Below are 19,778 nucleotides of genomic sequence, written 5' to 3' on the forward strand. Positions count from 1 at the left end.
AACTGACTCTCATATAATGACTTTCTATCTCCGTTGCTTTAAAATTTTGACTTGAGTTTTAAAATTTAAATTTTATAAAGTCGAATTAACCTCTTCTTGGATTGTGTCATATAAAATGGGACCTACAATATTGTTAATCATTAAAATACAAAGATAGATAACTGTTAGCCAACACCAAAGAAGGGTATAGGCTAAAAATTTTGGCTAATGAAAAAACTAACTAACAAGTCGATAATGCATGGATTAGATGAGGTAATTTTAAAAACTTCGGTCTTTACTAATATATTTGACTAAACTTTGGAGACGGTATAGTAATTACCCCTGCTATAGTAATTACCCCTTTCTTTTTTAACCTTTAACTAAAGCAGTTGGACTCTCTATGTAAAGATATGATTGCTTAAGTTGAATTTTACTGGATTTTAATAGTCACAAATCCAATCTTCAACTGCGCTTCTGAATCTATTTCATACTCCCTTTTAACTAGTATTAAAGTTCAATGCAATATTGTCCCTAGTAAAAAAACAAAATTACAATGCAGTAGCATGCAATTGGGTTTATACGCCCACATGTCTTTTAAATCGAAATTAAAAAATTAATTTGAAAAATTTGAAACCCAAATCTAATCCCGAAATAAAAAATTTAAATAACACAAATTCAAATCTCATAAAATTAAAAACTAAACCCAAAAAGTAAAAATTATTTTGCATATGTTTATTTTATTTGAAAGAAAATTGCCAAAAATGTTTAGCATAAATTTACATGTGATATTCTTAACATAAAACACATCTATCTTTATTTTAATGTGTTATAAATATCCAAAGAAAAATCATAAGAAATACTAATTTTAATATAAATTTTTATTAACTGTCTCATTTTATTGGTATTTTGATTATGATAGTTATCTTATACCTATCGCATTTGGAATTTCGCGTCTCTTAAGAAAACTATTAAATTTATTTAAGTTACAATAAATTATTGAGTAAATTGATTATATTACTCTTAATTTAGTACATCCAAACACCAAATTTTGAAGTTTTGAAGCAATAATTGTTGGTCATAGACAAAGGGTAAATATTAAAAAAAATTTATTACTCATTAAACTACAAATATGATAAATATGTTGAAATATAATATTTTCTCAAATATGAGAAGTATTTAGGAAGGGAGGTAGTATTAGTTTGCTATATGGATTGTTCCATAGAGAATACAACACTAACATGAAAATATAAGTACCAATCAAAATTTTATTCTTATTATTTCATTGGTTTCTAAATACTTATCACATTTATGTTTTCACGTTCTTTAAGAAAATCATCAATTTGTCTAAATTACAATAAATTATTGAGTGAATTGACTATAGTACCCTTAATTTGTCTAAATTATACTCTTTCTGTTTCACTTTATTAGTAACAAATTAGTATTCTAATTTGTTCCACTTTAAATGCTCATTTAGGATTTTGAGAGTGTATTAATTATTTTTTTCAATTTTATCAATATTATTAGGAGTTTTCTAGCAAAATTAATAGAAAGTTTTTAATTTTTTAAAAAATTAATGTGTTCCAATCAAATTATGCTATTAAAGTGGAACAGAGGTAATAATAAATTATTAAAAAAGTGAAGCAATCACTATTGGTCGAATATTAAAAGCGTAAAAATGAAAAAAATAATTTATTATTTATAAAATCTACAAATATAACAAGTATTCAAATATTTGGAAACAGTAGGAGTATTATATTTTCACAAACATTTTTCATTAATAATTAAAAACTCAAAAATGTTAAAGTTGGATTCGAAAGAAGGAAACAAGAAATGTCCACTTTAAATTCCCAGCAGTACAATACAGCAAATACTGACAACTTTTGTAGAGACAAATATACAACAATTCAGAAGCATGTTTTTTACTAGTTGCGAGAAGTTAAATTAAATTATCTGGACATGAAACATACTATAGCAGATTCAACGTTACATGGAAACAGTAGAGTTATTTTGCTGAAATCTCACATTCATATGAGTTTTTTCCCATATAATTTTTGCAACCAAACACTTCACAAAAGTTGTGTGTACTTTGTTTGATGTATGTAATGCATAGGATTGATAAAATAGCAGAACAACTATTTTGTGTGATGCAGCTATTTTTATTTTTCAGTATCAATTTAGCTCAAGATATAAAAAAAAATTATATTCTTAGATTTTGATTAAAATTTTAAAAACATAGTACTTTTTATTTATAACAAGTATTTCCAAAAATTTATAAAATGCAATTTCAAAAAATGTAATATAATTAAATTAACCATAATGCATATTCAGATTTGACTGAAATAGGGCATGTAAAAGACTGGAGAATGGAGACTCTTTTGTGCTTGACCATATGTGCTAATTTGAAAATCCAGGTGCAAAACTGGAACTAGCAATTATAACTAATACTGTTCATAATATATGTGAAAGTGCAAGTTTCTCAAAACTTGATGGAAATCCATTTGGTTTGTATTTGTTGTTATTTGAAATATTAATAATTGATGCTCTCTCTTTAAATGGTCCCCATTAGGTACAGTCAAATACAAAAACGGATGGAATGCAATGGAAGGGTAATACAGTTTGTCTAAAACAATCATGACCTGATATTTGAGAGAATATTCCAAAACTGAAAAGTGAAGATAAAAAGCAAAGCATGTACATTTTGTAAGTGTAACAAACTGAAAAAAGTGACATAAGCAAAACAGCCAAAAGGCAACTCAAACAAAAACCACTTTTCAAATATATACAAAAACAAATCCCATCAATGCATTATTATGATAATCACTCCAAACAAAGCAAAATTGACACAGTTTCACTACCTGAACAGTGCATTATTATTATTATTATTATAAATTTTATTAAGATTCAATTTGTTTAGAAAAATAATTTATCGGGAAAAATATTTTTGAATTTTTAATATTTATAGAATTTTAAAAAAATAGTTGTTGAAAATACTTTTCTAGCCAAATTAAGTCATTTTAAATCAAAACATTTTTTTATATGCACATTTATAATTTCATATACACATTTAAAAAAAAATCATGGAACCGAAACCTAAAAAATGACAAATTTATTATAATTTTATATACACACTTATTTAATTTAATAATCACCACCAATTATTAGCCACCATCACACTGATCATTAATCATGTTATGATAATCGATATTTTTATTTTTTTTCATATTTAATAATAAAATTTTGAAATATGAAATTTATATAATTCTAAATATTTTTATAATCTTTGATATTTTTAACTAATTTTTAATCTTACAATATATTTTTTTGGTATAATCGAAGGTGTAAAAATAAAAATTTCTTTATCGTCTCAGTAAAATGAGATTCTTCACTGAAATTAGGGCCTCTTACTTGATGCACTTAATTCGGAAAGTCATTGTCATTCTTTAGACCGATGGTATGACACCCCCTTCCCATTGGTTATTGTTTTTGAAGGTAACAATTTACATATTATAACAGTAAACGAATGTTAAAAAAAAGTGATTATATGTATTACATAATAGGTAGTAAATTAGTTTTAGAAATAAATTAAATAGAAAGAATGAGAAAAAATATAAATGGAAAGAAAGAGTTGAACTTTCATATATATATATATAGAGAGAGAGAGAGAGAGAGAGAGAGAGAGAGAGAGAGAGAGGAAGGATAGGACGACATGGAGGGTATATATAAAATGGAATTTAATTTAGCTTCTTAAACAAATTGAGACAAATAAAAAGCTGTACTATACAAATAACAAACATCCATCCTTCTAAATTAGGAAATGTAGCATGCGTTCTAGATGTTACCTCGTGTAACTTTATCGATTCTCTTTCTCTCTCTCTCTTTCTCTTTCTTTCTCTTTCTTGCTATGGCTTCAAACGAACCCACTGGTAACGGCCTTCCAGTGGCACATCCTTCGCTACATCATAGTTATACCTAAAAATGCCAAAAAATTTGTTAGTTAGTTATCGTTCGATTCTCCGCACGCTAAAATGCGCCACCTAGTGACGTTGCATATCCTACGCATTCTTCTCCAACTTACTTCTCTGCAAATCGTTTTTGCTCTTTTTTCTCTGCTTCCGCGAAAAACTCATCGATCTCCGCCTGAGTCGGCATTTTCTCCGACTGAAAACATTTTCTACCAGACTTTCCCTTTGCCGCCGGTGCGTCCATCTCGTCTGTGTCTCCTTGAAACTCGCTTGAAGGAGTTGTCTCTCTGCTGCAAATTTATGTATATATGTAAAGATGAAGAGAGAGAATTAAAACGGTTCATTTTGGTGTATTTAGTAACTAGAAAAGAACACAATAAAGGAAATAAACCTGAATTTGCTGTGATCGAACGATGAGCTTTCAGTTTCAAAACTCTTGACCTGCAATATATGGAAACGTTCAATAAATTAATAAATAACTTTTAGGCTATGTTTGGATCGAGAGAAAAATGTAGAGGAAAGAAAATAATTAAAGAAAATAAATAAATGTGGGATTGGTTCGATTTTAAACATAAAAAACGGAAATTCAAAGAGTAAATTAGCGACTCCCTTTAATTTCTGCAAAAAAGCAAACAGTATTAAATGAAAAGCTTCACTTGAACTTATGCGTTTTCCAATTTCTTCTTAATTACGAGTTTAAAACTCTGTTTTCAGTTCATTTTCCTTCGTTATATCAGAAAACAAACAGAAGTAAATTGCAAAAATTATCATATCCTAAACTCAACCTTCGTTTGCTAACGTAGAAAACGAAAGAAAATTGTTATTAATAATATACTTAGGTTTGAAATTGGAATTCACCTTCAGATCTACAAAACTCGAGCTATCCTTCACAATCACGCTGGACTCAATGCAGAATGAGGAATGAGAAGCTTCAGAATCGACAGAGTATAAATCGTCGGCAAGAAATCCACCGGAATTGGACGAAGATAAGGTCGAAATAGTTTCATATGGAGATGATATTGAGTAAAAACGATTATCCTGAATTTCATAACTCCATGAAGGTAATTTGAATTCTTCAAAGCTAAATTCCGAATCTATTTTCATTTTCTTTGAGAAGTTTGTGGTCGAAGATTTCATAGCTTGTATCGCTGCTCTTCGCTTATTGCTGTCCCTCATTTTTCTTCTCTCTCTAATTCTTTTTCTTTCCTACCCTTTTTTTTTTTTTTCAAAAAACAAATTTCTGATTCTGTAGCTTTTGGTTTGACGAAGACTGCAGAGCAGAGAGGTTAAAAACTGAGTGGTCTGGTCTCTGGTGATGGATTGATAGCCGTGGATGTTACTTTAACGGCTGAGATTACATTCCTTGAAATTTATAAAATGGTCCCCACTCCGTCAACGGTGATCAGAAATTACAATTAGTTTGGTTTCGGAGTCCGGTGGTTGACTCTGCCTAAAAAAAGCATTGACAAATTTGTTAATTTATTTAAAAAAAAGTATAATTCATTATAAAATATATAATTAAGTTTCAAAATATTTATCTCTTCATTTTTGCAAAGTTAATGATACCATTGCCTTATATTTTGAAGATAATCGTTGTAATAAGATTTTTTTTTTTTTAAAAATATCGTTCATAAATGCTTGTTTGATAATAGGGAAAATAATTATTTCATTCTCAAGGTTTTATAAAATTAATTAACTCATCCTCGCACTTTTATATATTGGTTGTTTAGTCTTTGAGGTTTGATTCCATCACATAAAATAGTCATTCTGTCCGAAATGGTCCTTTTATCCGAAATCAATTAATTTTTCCGAGAATAAAAAATAAAAGAGATGTGAGAAAAATTTTTTAAAATAACATAAGCTATCCTTAATAAAATCCAAAGGACCCATCTTCAATAAACCATTTCACAAACAAATCATCGCGAGAATCACAAATGGCTGTAGCCACCATCGCAGCCGCCGCCACAGCCATTGCTGCCAACAAAAGAGACCTTGCAATCTTATGTGATATTAGTTTTGAGGGAAAAAAGAAAATATGAACACTGTAACACCCTCTGCACAGTCCCCTGAGACTTGACAGCGGATACCACATTCGGTGTCGGAGACACGTCTTAACTTAACATATAATATTTTTTTATAAATAATCATTTCATTTCGTTTTAATTTTTTTTTTTTGAAAAACAGATTGGGAAAAAATCCTACAGAAATACTGGAAGAATTTCCCTTTAAAAACTGAGCTTGCCAAATATGTGAATACAAAACACTCCCAATTAAATTCCAAACTCCCAACATCTCCAAATAATCATCATAACACGACAACACTTCTATATTTTCATAACTATATAAATCCTCAATAGCATTTTAATTATATCAAGTCTTAATAAATTAATCATACCAACTCTCTTCAAATATTTTATATTCAATCATTTAATGAATCTTATGCTTATCTCCAAATATATACACCAACATAATTAATAATTACATGCTTAAGTTGTAATTCAAATAACATAATCTCTGAAAATTTAATAATTATGCATGCCATAATTCTTAATTACATAAATCTTAATCTACTACTAGCACAATAGTCTCATTTAATGAATCTTATGCTTATCTCCAAATATATACACTAACACAATTGATAATTACATGTTTAAGTTGTAATTCAAATAACATAATCTCTGAAAATATAATAATTATGCATGCCATAATTCTTAATTACATAAATCTCAATCTACTACTAGCACAATAGTCTCTTTTGTTCTGATACTACTTTTCTAGTCTTTAAGCAGCAACCACGATCCTTAATCTTAAAATTCAGTAGTGCTCATAATTCACATACTTACTAAAGTTGCGATGACAATAAAACAGAAATTACATAAAATCATTTACAATTATAAAATCATTAAATTTCAACATACATTTACATTTATAGCAAAAAAAATATTAAATAAACTATTAATTAATAACATAAATAATTTAATTCTTTATACCATAAATCTTTTACTTAAACATTTAATCACCATAAATACGTTAGTTCTTTACTTAGAATATCAAATAAACTTATAATTAATAACATAAATAATTTAATTCTTTCAACTCATAAATTCATTACTTGCACATTTATTATACTAATACATATACTATTTATTTTTAAAATCATGTACCGAAATATCATGCTTTGAAATATTTGATAACATAATCATTAATTTCCAAAGTAAGGTTTACTAAAATAATATGATCTCATTCGTTTAATTGCCTTGTAAATATTTTCTAAGGGGCTCTCATACACTTAGGAGAAAGAGAAGCAGATAGGTTTTCATAACTTATTCATAATGGTCTTAGGTCGTCAACCTTTTTATAATGGCCTTAGGTCGCCATCTTATTCATAACATATAGAGCGCGTCCGCCCTAATATAAGACACCCATATACTTAGCATATGATCATAGCTTCTTATCATAATGGCATCAAATGCCGAACATGCTCATCATACATAATAAAATCAAATCTCACATCAAATTCACACCAAGTATATTAGAGCCCAAAGTCCTTGTTTTAATTCTTAATTCATAACACTTCTTATAAAACTTATTTTATTCTTTAGTCTTCTTAAATTTATAATGTAGGCTTACTTTAGAACGTAAGTAACTCATAAAAATTTCATACTTACACATAATTACTTAACATAAAAAATTTTTTATCATAGGAAATCATACATGTAAGCTTACTTTAGAATTTAAGTGACTCATGAAAAATTTATACTTAAACATAATTACTTAATATAAGAAATTTCTCATAAATTCCTTTTCTTTTACAACTTTCTTAAAGTCATAATGCAATTTATCATAAGAAATTTCTTATCATATAAAATCATATTTTCCTTATTCAAAATTCAAAGGACATACACCTTAAATACTCATTTTTTTTTTAAAAACTTTAAACATATGAAAGTTATCAAAATAATCATACTTATGTCATATATATATCTATAGCATAACATAAAAAAAAAAAAAAAAATTAAGCCTTATCACCCTAAAGTGGTTCAGCCTCTTATTGAAAACCAAGGGAAGGGATTTTCTTCTCCAATCAAGCATGCTAACATAACTCTTATGCATCAAAGTATCCATTTCAACCCTCATCATGCATTATCTAAACCAATTCCACACTTTTTCTCGAAATTTCCAACAAGTTTTCCCATTTATATCCATTTAAACATATCCACAATAACATTTTTCAAACTTGTCTTATTTTTTTTATCAAATAAATCCTAAAACATACAAATAATCAATAAAAACTTCCTCACACTTGATTCTTACATACTTTTATCTAAATAAACCTATGTTTCAAGACATAGAAATTTCTCAGCATTAGAATAAACTTGACCTTTGCTGCTGTGTTTTTAAGACATAACTTGAGTTATAGGTCTCCAAATTGAGTGATGTTAAATTCAGTAGAAAGTTAAGACAAAATGATACAAATGTTATGAGGGATCATAGCCCAGATCAATTTAAGATGATAAACAAATGCTAGGAACACAGCCCAATAGTCCAAACCTGATTCAGCAGAACCAAATCCAATGTTTATTAAATTGCTACTTATCCAAACACTCAAATTAAACCAATCCAAAACCAGAGAAGTCTTAAGATATAGGGCAAAAATTTTCATGAAGAACTCAGAATATAATCTTGCCATCATAGTGGTCAAAATGGGCACTCAATTCAAAGATGGATGTGGCCCAGCATAACAGAGTCAGTTTGGGTTTTTCAGCCATAAGTTGAGCTATATATATCCTAATTGGACACAAGATTATGAGTTGGAAAGCTAAGAAGTATACCTACAAATTTCATGAAGAGTTCAGACACAAATGGAAAACAAAAAGGATAAAAAAATAGTCCTTAATCTCACCCAATAACACAGTTTCACCAAATTTAGCTTACTTTAACCATGAAAGAGCATGAAAGGCAAAATTACATGGTAGAGATTTCTACCACATACTAAATACTCATCAAACATCACCTAAGAGCATGTTATTGCAACCAAAGTTCAACAAATCAATCATTTCATACAAAATTCCAAAATATATACATGATAGCATAAATGCACAAAATCAAAAATTAAAGTAAGGTAAGTGTGTTTATGAACACTAACCTTCAAAACAAGCTTTAATAAGCTTTAATCAAAGCTCCTTAAGCTTTGGTCTTGCCCTTAACCTTGGTAGAAGGCTCTCCACCCTTTGACCCAAGTAGAAAAATCACCAAATTCCTTAAAATTTGTCACCAAATAACACTTCTCTAGCTTCACTCTCTAAGATTAATTACTTAATCAAGATTTAATGGAGGTATTTGATGTGTTTAGTAAGTGAGAATTGAAGAAAATCAAGGAGAAGAAGAAGAAGAAGAAGAAGAAGAAGAAGAAGAAGAAGAACGCGCGTAAGGAGAAGAAGAAGAAGAAGAAGAAGAAGAAGAAGAAGAAGATGGTTGCTCAATAATTGAAGGTTGACATTTATAAAGCAACTAAAGGGTAGTTTGGTCTTTTCCCATTGGATGGCTAGGATTGAGTCAATATTAATTTAATCTAATGGCTACAAATATTCTCCAATTAAATTCCTTCAAAATATTATTTATCTCCATAAAATTCTCAAATTTACTCCATAAAAATAATTCCTCTAATTTCCTTAACTAATATAACATCATAATTCACTATTCACTAATTATACTTTCTACCCATAAAAATCATGCATACATACTTAAAAAATATTAAAGAAAATATAAAATATATATAGTAATTTTTTCGGACCAAAATAATACCGACTCCCGAATCGATAGTACTAGTCACAGATCGGTGGTACTATTCACAGATCGGTGGTACTATTCATAGACCGGTAAAAATCATTATCCATCTATAGTTAATTATATTCAAGATCTTCCTCGGATCTAAATAAAATATTATCGCTCTTTCTGTAGCACCATTCATGACCCGATGAAATAATACCATTTTAAGATTCGAAAATTTTTGGGCATTACAAACACAGACCTTGCAAATGAACATATAATCATGATAAATCTTGCAGTGTCCAATTCTTCCTCAAACTCTTTCAAAATAGATGAAATCATGATAAGTCTTGCGGTGTCCAATTTTTCCTCAAACTCTTTCAAAATAGATAATTTCTTCAATTTATCCACTAGCACTATTATACTCTTAAGCTCTGATTAAACAGCACAAATATCTGAGAGTTCAAAAGCTCATTTATTCAAGAATAGAAGCTATGGCTTTATACAAGTCTTACAAAAACAAATTGTAGAAAAAGAGCTACCATATAGCCCAGAGATATGGTAAACAGTTAAAGAAATGAATAAATCAAATCAAAACTAAAGTCCTACAAATCAGGACATTATTAATAGAAGCAATAACTAAGATGGACCAAGTCATAGCCACCAAGAAGTCAATGAACCCAAAAAACCCTCCCTTAATCTGGCTTGCAAATTTGCAATCAGTTTACCATTGGCGTTAAGCGAACTCCAAGTAATTCTCTTAATCTCATGAACACCTCAAGCCTCAAGGGCTTGGTCATAATATCTGCTAACTGATCCTTAGAACCACAATGCATTAATTTAACAACTCCATCTTTTGTTAAATCATGAAGAAAATGAAATCTAACTTCAACGTGTTTACTCCTACATGCATAATAGGATTCTTGCTCAATTTAATTGCGTAGCTATTGTCACAAAAAACATCAGTACACTTAACTTGTTCATGACTAAGTTTTTCAAGAATCCTATGCATCCATATACTTTGGCATACACAAGAGACAGCTGCTATGTACTCTGCTTCAGTTGTGGAGTGGGTGACTACTGGCTAATTTTTTATGACCATGCTACTGCACCTGAATTGAGTAAGAACACGTACCCTGATGTGCTTTTCCGATCTTCAACATCTCCAGCATAATCGCTATCTGAGTAGGCCACCAACTTCTCTTCTCCACCTCTTTCGTAAAAGATCCCTAACTCAATAGTTCCCTTTAAGTAACGAAGAACTCTTTTTACAACTTGTTGATGCAAACCGGTCAGCCTCTCCATTAATTTGCTAATTAAGCTCACCACATAAGCTAAGTCGGGTCTGGTGGCAGTCAAATACATGAGACTGCCCACCATTTGTTTGTAAGTAGTTGAATCAATACCAGCGCCACCTTCATCTTTCACAAGTTTAAAACCTGGTACAACTGGATTTTTCACTAGATTACAGTGCTTCATACCAATCCTTTTAAGAACTTCATTGGCTTATTTCCTTTGGTTGATGAAAATCCCTTTACTGCCTTGCGCCACTTTCACACCGAGAAAGTATTTCATCTTCCCATGATTAGACATGTCAAACTCTTGTTTCATAGAGTTCTTAAACTTTTTAAACATTACGTCATCATTCCCTCTAAAAATGAGATCATCAACATAACGACTTACCATAAGCAATTTTCCTCCTTCTTTTGCCTTTGTAAATAAGGTATGTTCATTCATACACCTTTCAAAACCTTCTTTCATGAAATAGGACTCAATTTTGATAAACCAAGCTCGCGAAGCTTGTTTAAGTCCGTATAGGGCTTTCTTGAGTTTGTAAACCTTGTCTTCTTCTCCCTTCACTTTATAGCCCTAAAGTTGCTCGATAAACACTGCCTTGTTCAAGTCTTTATTCAAGAAAGCACTCTGTACATCAAGTTGGTACACAGTCCAACCTTTAGAAGCAGCAAGAGCTAGAATCATTCGAATGGTGTCCCAACAAGAGACAGGTGCAAAAACTTCAGTGTAGTCTATCCTAAACTGCTGTGAGTACCCTTGGCCACAAGCCTTGCTTTGTATTTATCCACTTCTCCATTCTCATTTAGCTTGGTCTTAAATACCCATTTAACTCCTATCCTTTTTGCTCCAACTAGAAGTGTAGTTAATTCCCAAGTCCCATTCTTCTCAATGGCTTTGATTTCCAAGTCCATTACTTTTTTCCAATTTGGGCTCTTGATAGCTTCTTCGAAAGACATAGGATCACTAGAGGCAGTACACATCATCAAATTATTCTCTTCTTGTTTAGAAAATTCTGCCCCACTTACATATTCTTCCATCCAAGTTGGTGACCTTCTTATCCTCCCTTGAACAAACAGAACTTGTAGGGTTGTGTGTAGCTTCTTCACTTGAAGAAGAGCCATATGCAGTAGCAAGGTTATGTTCATCATCTTCACTTGATAACGAACTAGTAGCACCATCTTCAAACTAATCTTCTTCTTCTTCTTCTTCTTCATACCCTTGCAGCTTATCTTCATCTCCCCATTCAAGAGTCGCACAACCAGCTTTTTTAATTGTTTTATTCCAATCCCACGTCTTATCCTGTTTAAACACAACATTCTTGCTTATAATTATTTGTTTTAACATAGGATCATACATTCTATAGGCTTTATATTCCTTGCTTACGCCTAGGAAGACACATTGGATAATTTTATCATCAAGCTTCTGCCTCTTCTTATCTGAAATGTGCACATGTTTGATGCAACTAACACTTTAAAGTGCTTCACTGAGGGTTTGAAGCCACACCAAGCTTCCTTTAGGGTTTTATCCTTCACAGCAAGAGTAGGGCATCGATTGAGCAAGTGAACAGTCCAGTTGACTACTTCTGGCCAGAATTCTTTATGGTCATACTTCTCTGTCAACATGCATCATACGGACAAATGCTTTTGAACACAACAAATGCTTTTGACTTAAGATTCAAAGGATAAGTCTACAATTTTCTGCTACAATCATCAATTGATGTGATTATGTACCATTTATGATTGTTTGATTCGGGTGTGATGGGACCATAGATGTTGGCATGTACAAGTTGCAGCTTCTGATTAGCTCTCCATAAATTTTTCTTAGGAATAGTCTCCTGATGTTGCTTGCGTATCATACATATTGTGCATACTTTAGGGTAAGCATTAAGAGGAGGCATATCTTTTACCATCTGCTTGTAGGGTAAGGTTCTCGTGCCCTTGAAATTTAAGTGCCCAAATCTATAATGCTATCACTCTGTTTGATCTTCGGATGTGATCTTGAAGCATGCAGGAGCAGGGGCTTGAGCTTGCACTTGTGTTTTCATTTTAGTAAGGAGAATAAACATCCGATTAGCAGACATTTGAGTCTGCATAATTAATCCTCATTCATGATGATAAATCTTGCATACTCCATATTGTATTAGAATAGCTAGATTTCATTCTTGCAGCTGGCCAATGCTAAGTAAATTATTTTTAAGCTGAGGACAATAAAATACTTCAGTAATCACCTGACTTGATCCGTTGACTCGTAGCTTGATGCTTCCTTTCCTTGTTGCTGCCATTTTGTTGTTATTTCTCAGATTCATAACCTATCTGAAAGTCTAATCTAAATGGAGAAACCATTGCTGATTTCCAGTCACATGGTTGCTACAACCCGAGTCCAAGAACCACACTACTTCTCTCTTAGATTTGTGAAGATCCACATGAGCCATCAGCAACATCTCTTGTTCTTCATCTAATTCAGCATAATTAGCTTCCTTTCCCAAAGTAGGACACTTATATTGAAAATGCCCTAATTGATGACACTTATAACACTCAACAAGAGCCTTATTGAATGTTTGTCTTCCTCTTCCTCGGCCTCTTCCTCAAAAAATTCCACGAGCTCGACTGCCTCCTCTTCCTCCAATTCTAACATCATAGGTTAGCTTCAATGCTTGCTCGTCTTCTCTATGCTTATTCATCCTTTGCTCATGTATCAGTAAGCTGCTCTGTAACTCATCAATAGTTAAGGTGTCTAAGTTATTAGACTCCTATATTGAATACACAACATAGTCAAACTTTAAGGCATTGATCTCAGAATCTTTTTAATGATCACCACTTGCTGCATGTTTTCACCTTGAATCTTCATCTTGTTTGCTATTGTGAGTGTTCGAGCAAAGTAGACATCAACACTTTCACCCTCTTTCATATGCAGAACCTCAAACTCCTTCCAAAGAGCTTGGAGTTGTGCTCTTTTAACTCTTGTGGAACCCTAGTACTTTTGCTTCGTAGAGTCCCAAATGTGTTTAGTAGTGTCTCTATTGAGAATCGTCTCTATAATGGTTCGATCAATGGCTTGGAATAAATAATTGTTGACCTTCATGTCTTTCAGCTTTTGGTCTGCAATTGATTTCTGTTGTGCATTAGTAATCTTCACTCCTTCTGCTGCAGTCGGAACTCCAGTCTCTACTAAGCTCTAATACTCCTTTGAGCGAAGAAAATTTTCCAAAAGCATGGACCAATAATCATAATGGCCATCAAAGTTAGGTATTGTAGCTTGAACGAAGTTATTGTCAGCTCCCATATTTTAATTCTCTCTTCTCACTCTTTCTCTTCTTAAGAAACTGTGGTTTCCCTTTTTTTTTTCTCATAGTCAGGCCCTGTAATAGGGCTCTGATACTAATTTGTTATACTCTCAAGCTCTGATTAAACAGCACAAATAGACTGAGAGTTCAAAAGCTCATTTATTCAAGAATAGAAGCTATGGCTTTATACAATTCTTACAAAAACAAATTACAGAAAAATAGAGCTACCACATAGCCTAGAGATATGGTAATTAGTTAAAGAAATAAATAAATCAAATCAAAAATAAAGTCCTAGAAATTAAGACACTATTAACAGAAGCAACAACTGAGATGGACCAAGTCATAGCCACCAAGAAGTCAACGAACCCAACAAGGACGCCAGGCTTCTTAACAAATCCACTGGCCCTCTTAGTCTCATGGTTTACTTCAATCTCCATACCAAAAACCTTTTCTTCGGTAACAAAATTCTTCATGAATGGCTCCACCATAATTAATAAATTCCTTGTCACCACCACACGAACGGGTCATTGTTGTAGATATTGAACCCATTATTGAGACCTGTAGTGACGTAGCCGTAACATAGCTAGGTTCTGTGTCGAATCTTCGGTCGAGTTATGAAAATCTAGTAGAGGGGAGGGAGTAGTAGAGGTAGAGTCATTAGGTTCAGAATCGGAAACGGGTGGGATATGGTGGGTGGTGAAAGGTTGAGCTATGAAGCAACAAGGGTTTTGGGAGGAGGATACGGTGGTCATCCAAGGTTGAATAGAGGAGTGATGTGTACTTAGCTTTTTGTCTAATATTTGTTTTACTGATGGGTATGTTAGTCTTTTATGAGGATTTAACGGTAAAATGGCTAAAAATAGATGGAAGGGCTATTTTATTTGTCGGAATCAAAACTCAAAGACCAGATAACTACTATACAAAAATACAAGGACGACTTAACTAATTTTGTAAAACCTGAGCGACAAAATAATTATTTTCCCTTGAAAATATTAGCAGTAAACTATTCTAGAAGTTATCAGCTAATAAACACTATACATACACACGCATATTTACATGTTACTAATCTTTTACCACGTAAATTGCACCTTATCATTCATTTTTTACTTTTCATTTGTACTAGCTTGTTGTTACTACTTTTATAATGTGCATTACACAATAACTTTACTCGTTATATAATCATTTTTATACTCATTTAATTTTATTATTTATAAAATATTAAAGTATAAATTCTTATTTACATCAAAATAAATACAATGATTAATTTATATTTCACTTTATATATACAATTTATATATATGATGGTTTGTTTTTAAAATGTCTTATAATCTATCATCTAACTGAAAAGAAAATAATGTTTTCTTCTCCCTTTAATAAAAAAAATATAATTTTGTCATTAATTAATTATATAGAACAACTAAAAATTGACATTGATCATACTGTAAAATTTTTTATAATTTGGCGATACTATGTCATTAATCTAATAAATTAAAATTTTTTTGTGTTGCCACAATATAAAATACAATTTTGATTTTTATATCAACTATTTTTGTTATATGAAGTTAAGCTAAAATTTTGTCAACCACATGTAAATTTTAAAATCCATGTCCTTACACAGAATCCAAAACGAAATTGCTTAAAGTTATTAACTCCATATAGAGTGGAAGATTCTTTGTCATGTTTATTATAGATAGTTATAAATGAGATTAAATTCAAAAATTTTAAAGTCCTACAAATTTATTTAAAAAATATTTGAAAAAAAATTAAAATCTCAAAAGTTTAATTATCTTTATATATATTTCAAAAATTATTTTAAAAAGTATATATCTAATTAAATTATAGAAAAATTAAATAAAATTCGATAAATTTCAAGAAAAGAAGAATAAAATATTGAATAAAAGAGCTCTTGAATTTTCATTTTATTTTATCTTTAATATAGAAAAGCTGAAAATAAAAGTGATAGCAAATATGCCAATTAACTTTTTTTTTTCATTAATTCAAACTTCTATAGCCTATTTTTTTCAAAAAGATTTCATTAAACTAAAAAAGAAAAAACTTTCTTATTTGATATATTAGTCAAATATTATAATTTCATATTTCTATTATTTTTGTTAAATTAGAATGATAAAAAATTTTCAAATATAATAAATGTAAAATGATCCAAATAAGTATACACCATCATCTCCTAAAAATCAAAGAGAAAGAATATATGTAGTTAACTAATAGACTCTAATAGTAAAGTTTTTAACTATATTTTAAAAAATTTAGAACATAATAAATTAAAAATTTGAGTTTTATTTTCAATACTTGAATTAATGTTTTCAACGTGAAAACCTATAATTAAGAATATCAAAATCTAGTAATTACAAAAAATTATTGGATGCAAGATCAAATGGAGAATATAAATATACACTTTTTTCGAATTAAAATGCATATAAAATTTAACTAAAAGGATATTCAAAATGATAAATAGAATCTATTTTCTCAAATTAGAAGGCATAAAAAGATATAACTAAAAAGATTTTCAAAGGATAAACGGATCTATTTTCTCCAATTATAATACATAAAAATCTAATGAAGAGGATATATTAGGAATTCCAAATTAAACTAAAACTATTATAGAAAATCTTATTATTTTTCCCTCTTCCCATATTTATATACAGTATTGATATAGATAGATAGATAAAACTAAGTATATATAGATTATAATAAAACAAAATATAGAGGTAATATATTTCATTATCATATAATTTATTCGTTTGCTCTAATAAAACATAATGATGATATATACCTTGAATATATCTATGTATATATTATTATTACATAGAGTGAAGATTCTGTAAAGTAATAAACGTGAAGTAGTATTATACGTATAGTTGATGTGAAGTAATATTATTGTTTCTTAAAATTTTGAAATTTTCAATTTTTTTAATTGGTCATTATTAAGGTTGTTTTACAATATTTAAATTTCATTAAGAGCGCTACCGAAAACTTCATTATTTTTCATATTCCTGCATTTATCTATAGTATAGATATAGATTTTTGATAATATTAAGTGTTCTTATGATTTTCCTCCTGTATTATATAGATTTTATAATATTAGGACATATTTTGTATTCAGATTAATTTTGAATATAATAGCTAACTAATAGTATCAAAGTCAGATAATTATATTTATATTCAATTCAATTTATAATTATGCTCCAACTATGCACAATGCCACAAATATAACCTAATAAATACATTATAACTATTTCTGCCAAAAAATTTTGGTAAGTATGCACATATAGTTCAATGTAAATCCAAACTGAAGTAATCAAATCAAATTGAATTTTCAAATAAAAACTCACCCAAATTGAATAGAGTGAACCAAACTGGTTCAATCGGTTTATATGTACTTTTTAGGTTAAGGTTTTTTTTTTTTTAAATTAAAAAAAAAAAATTATCCGCAAACTAAACAACTTATTGAATGTTTTAACCGTTTTAAATTTAGGAAAGTGTATAAGCTCTCCTTCTTAAGGAGACCTTAGACCAAAATCCCAATTAAGTGTAATGTAGATTATTGATCTTGGCTTTAGACCACCTTTGCCGTAGGTCTTGTTGATCATCCATCTGCATCGATCACTTGCTATTTATACTATGTTTCTTTCTCTCTCTATTTTTACTTATCTAATGTTAGATAAAATGACTTAAAAGTTAAAAAATGTACATATAGTTATTTATAGAAATTTCACATAAATATTTCAAGATATATAAGAAAAATAAAGTTACTAATTTTCATATAAAGTTTCACATCAACTGTTAAATCAATTAAATAGCTACTATTTTTATTATTTTACAAATTTTTTTATTACATTTATTACTATAATATTAAGTTTTAAGAAGGTCACACATCTCCCAAAAAATAATTAAATAAAATTAAAAACAAAGAAGAAGGTGAATTTAAATGTTCATAAATTTGAGGTTAAGCATGTCTATTCCCTTTAAATGGGAATCAAAATCAATGCAGTTCAACTTCTGCTAATTGTATAGGCCACCTACGATTGAGTATAGGCCACCATGCGGTAAGCACAAGCCTGGTCAGTCAGTATACTTTGATTTGGTTCAATTCAATTTTTCTTTGGCCTAATTGGTTTCTAGCTCATTTTAAGTTGATTTTTGACATGTCAACTGTTGAAATACTCTTTTATTATAGTTTTCAGTGTCATTTGATGATTTGGAAATTCTATCTATAGCTAGAGTTATGTTCGAAAGAGTGTAGAAATGTCTGTCTATTTTGCACTAATTTTGGTTTGATCGGCTTGGCTTTGATTTGATCAGTTTAACATTTTAATCCATGTACTAAGGGTGAAATTTATTTATTCACAAAGGTTAATTTCTCACATGGCTAGAATCATGTGGGTGCTATAATGTGTTTTCCAAAAGAACCCATAAAACATTAAAGTGGTACTTAGGCCATGCTAGAAACAATTTATCTTAAGTCAGAAAGGGCATATATTATCTCACTTATAACATATCCAAGTTGATAAATGGAGGCCCAACAACTTTTCATCAAAGTCTCTATCTAAGATCAAGATTGGCAAAACCATGCATTTGAAAGATCAGTTCCACAGAGAAATTGTATCTTAGCTTTTATATCTCCAAATCTTTGAAATCCTTTACATTTGAAAACCTCTCATCCCACCTAATGGACCCAAGCTTGTAGTCAAGTAGAAAAGAAAGGCTTACATCTTCAGGCTCTGGTACCGGGAAACCCTAAGATCCCAAGGTTTCAACAAGTCAACCTATATCATTATTTACCATGTCTTTGAGCCGTGTCTAAATCAATACAGCCATTGGAAAAATCAAAAGAATGTCCAACCTTGAAACTAGACCTTTTGTTAAAAAGTATTTTAACATTACTAAATTCCCAAAATATGGGATAAACTATAGATAAAACCTGAAAGAATCCAATCAAATCTTTAGTAAATCTTTAACAAGGGGTGGTGTCATATTAGGTTGAATTAATTCTCTTGACCTTCTCAAGATTTCTAGACTAGAAATTCATATAGAGGATATTATAATAAAAAATAAAAAAAAAGGAGAGGCACACATGCATACAAGTTTTTCACATCCTCACATTAATACAAATCATTTGCAAGAGGTGCAGTTCAAATCGATAATGAATCGGTCAAAACCAGAGGTTAACCTAGTAAAAAAGGTTATCTTTTCCCACTTTTTTGGCCACAAATCTTTCCAAATATGGAATTTTGATACAAACTTGGTACCATTGGAAACTAGATAGGAATAGGCAATGACCACGGTTGGAAAACTGCCGATTCTAGTTATAAAAAAAATGGAACCAGAACCGAACAGCTTTTAGTCGGTTTCGAGATAGTCGGTTTTGACTTTTTTCAGTTTTGAACCGAAATTAAATAATATATTTTAAACTTTTTAAAATATTTTAAAAGATTTATAGCTTGAATAAATAACAATAATAAATATTACTG

The 19,778-nt window shown here is 30.0% G+C and overlaps 1 protein-coding gene across 2 annotated transcripts; it reads right to left on the reverse strand.

The window, feature by feature from the left end:
* Positions 1-3,695: 3,695 nt before the first annotated feature.
* Positions 3,696-5,209, reverse strand: LOC105629856 (cyclin-dependent kinase inhibitor 7). 2 transcript variants are annotated; one of them, XM_020677670.3, is made up of 4 exons: positions 4,800-5,209; positions 4,333-4,382; positions 4,055-4,228; positions 3,696-3,948 (listed from the first exon to the last, which is right to left on the reverse strand). In XM_020677670.3, exons 1-4 carry the CDS (start codon positions 5,115-5,117, stop codon positions 3,879-3,881), a joined length of 612 nt encoding a protein of 203 aa, XP_020533329.1. In that variant the 5' UTR covers positions 5,118-5,209; the 3' UTR covers positions 3,696-3,878. The 2 variants fall into 2 exon arrangements, with proteins under 2 accessions (XP_020533329.1, XP_012066894.1); XM_012211504.4 differs by having other exon boundaries at positions 4,055-4,231; positions 4,800-5,208.
* Positions 5,210-19,778: the final 14,569 nt, after the last annotated feature.

The sequence above is a fragment of the Jatropha curcas genome, chromosome 6 (genome assembly GCF_041381405.1).
Source record: "Jatropha curcas cultivar XTBG-Jc1 chromosome 6, XTBG_Jcur_1.0, whole genome shotgun sequence".
In the NCBI taxonomy this organism is placed as follows: domain Eukaryota; kingdom Viridiplantae; phylum Streptophyta; class Magnoliopsida; order Malpighiales; family Euphorbiaceae; genus Jatropha; species Jatropha curcas.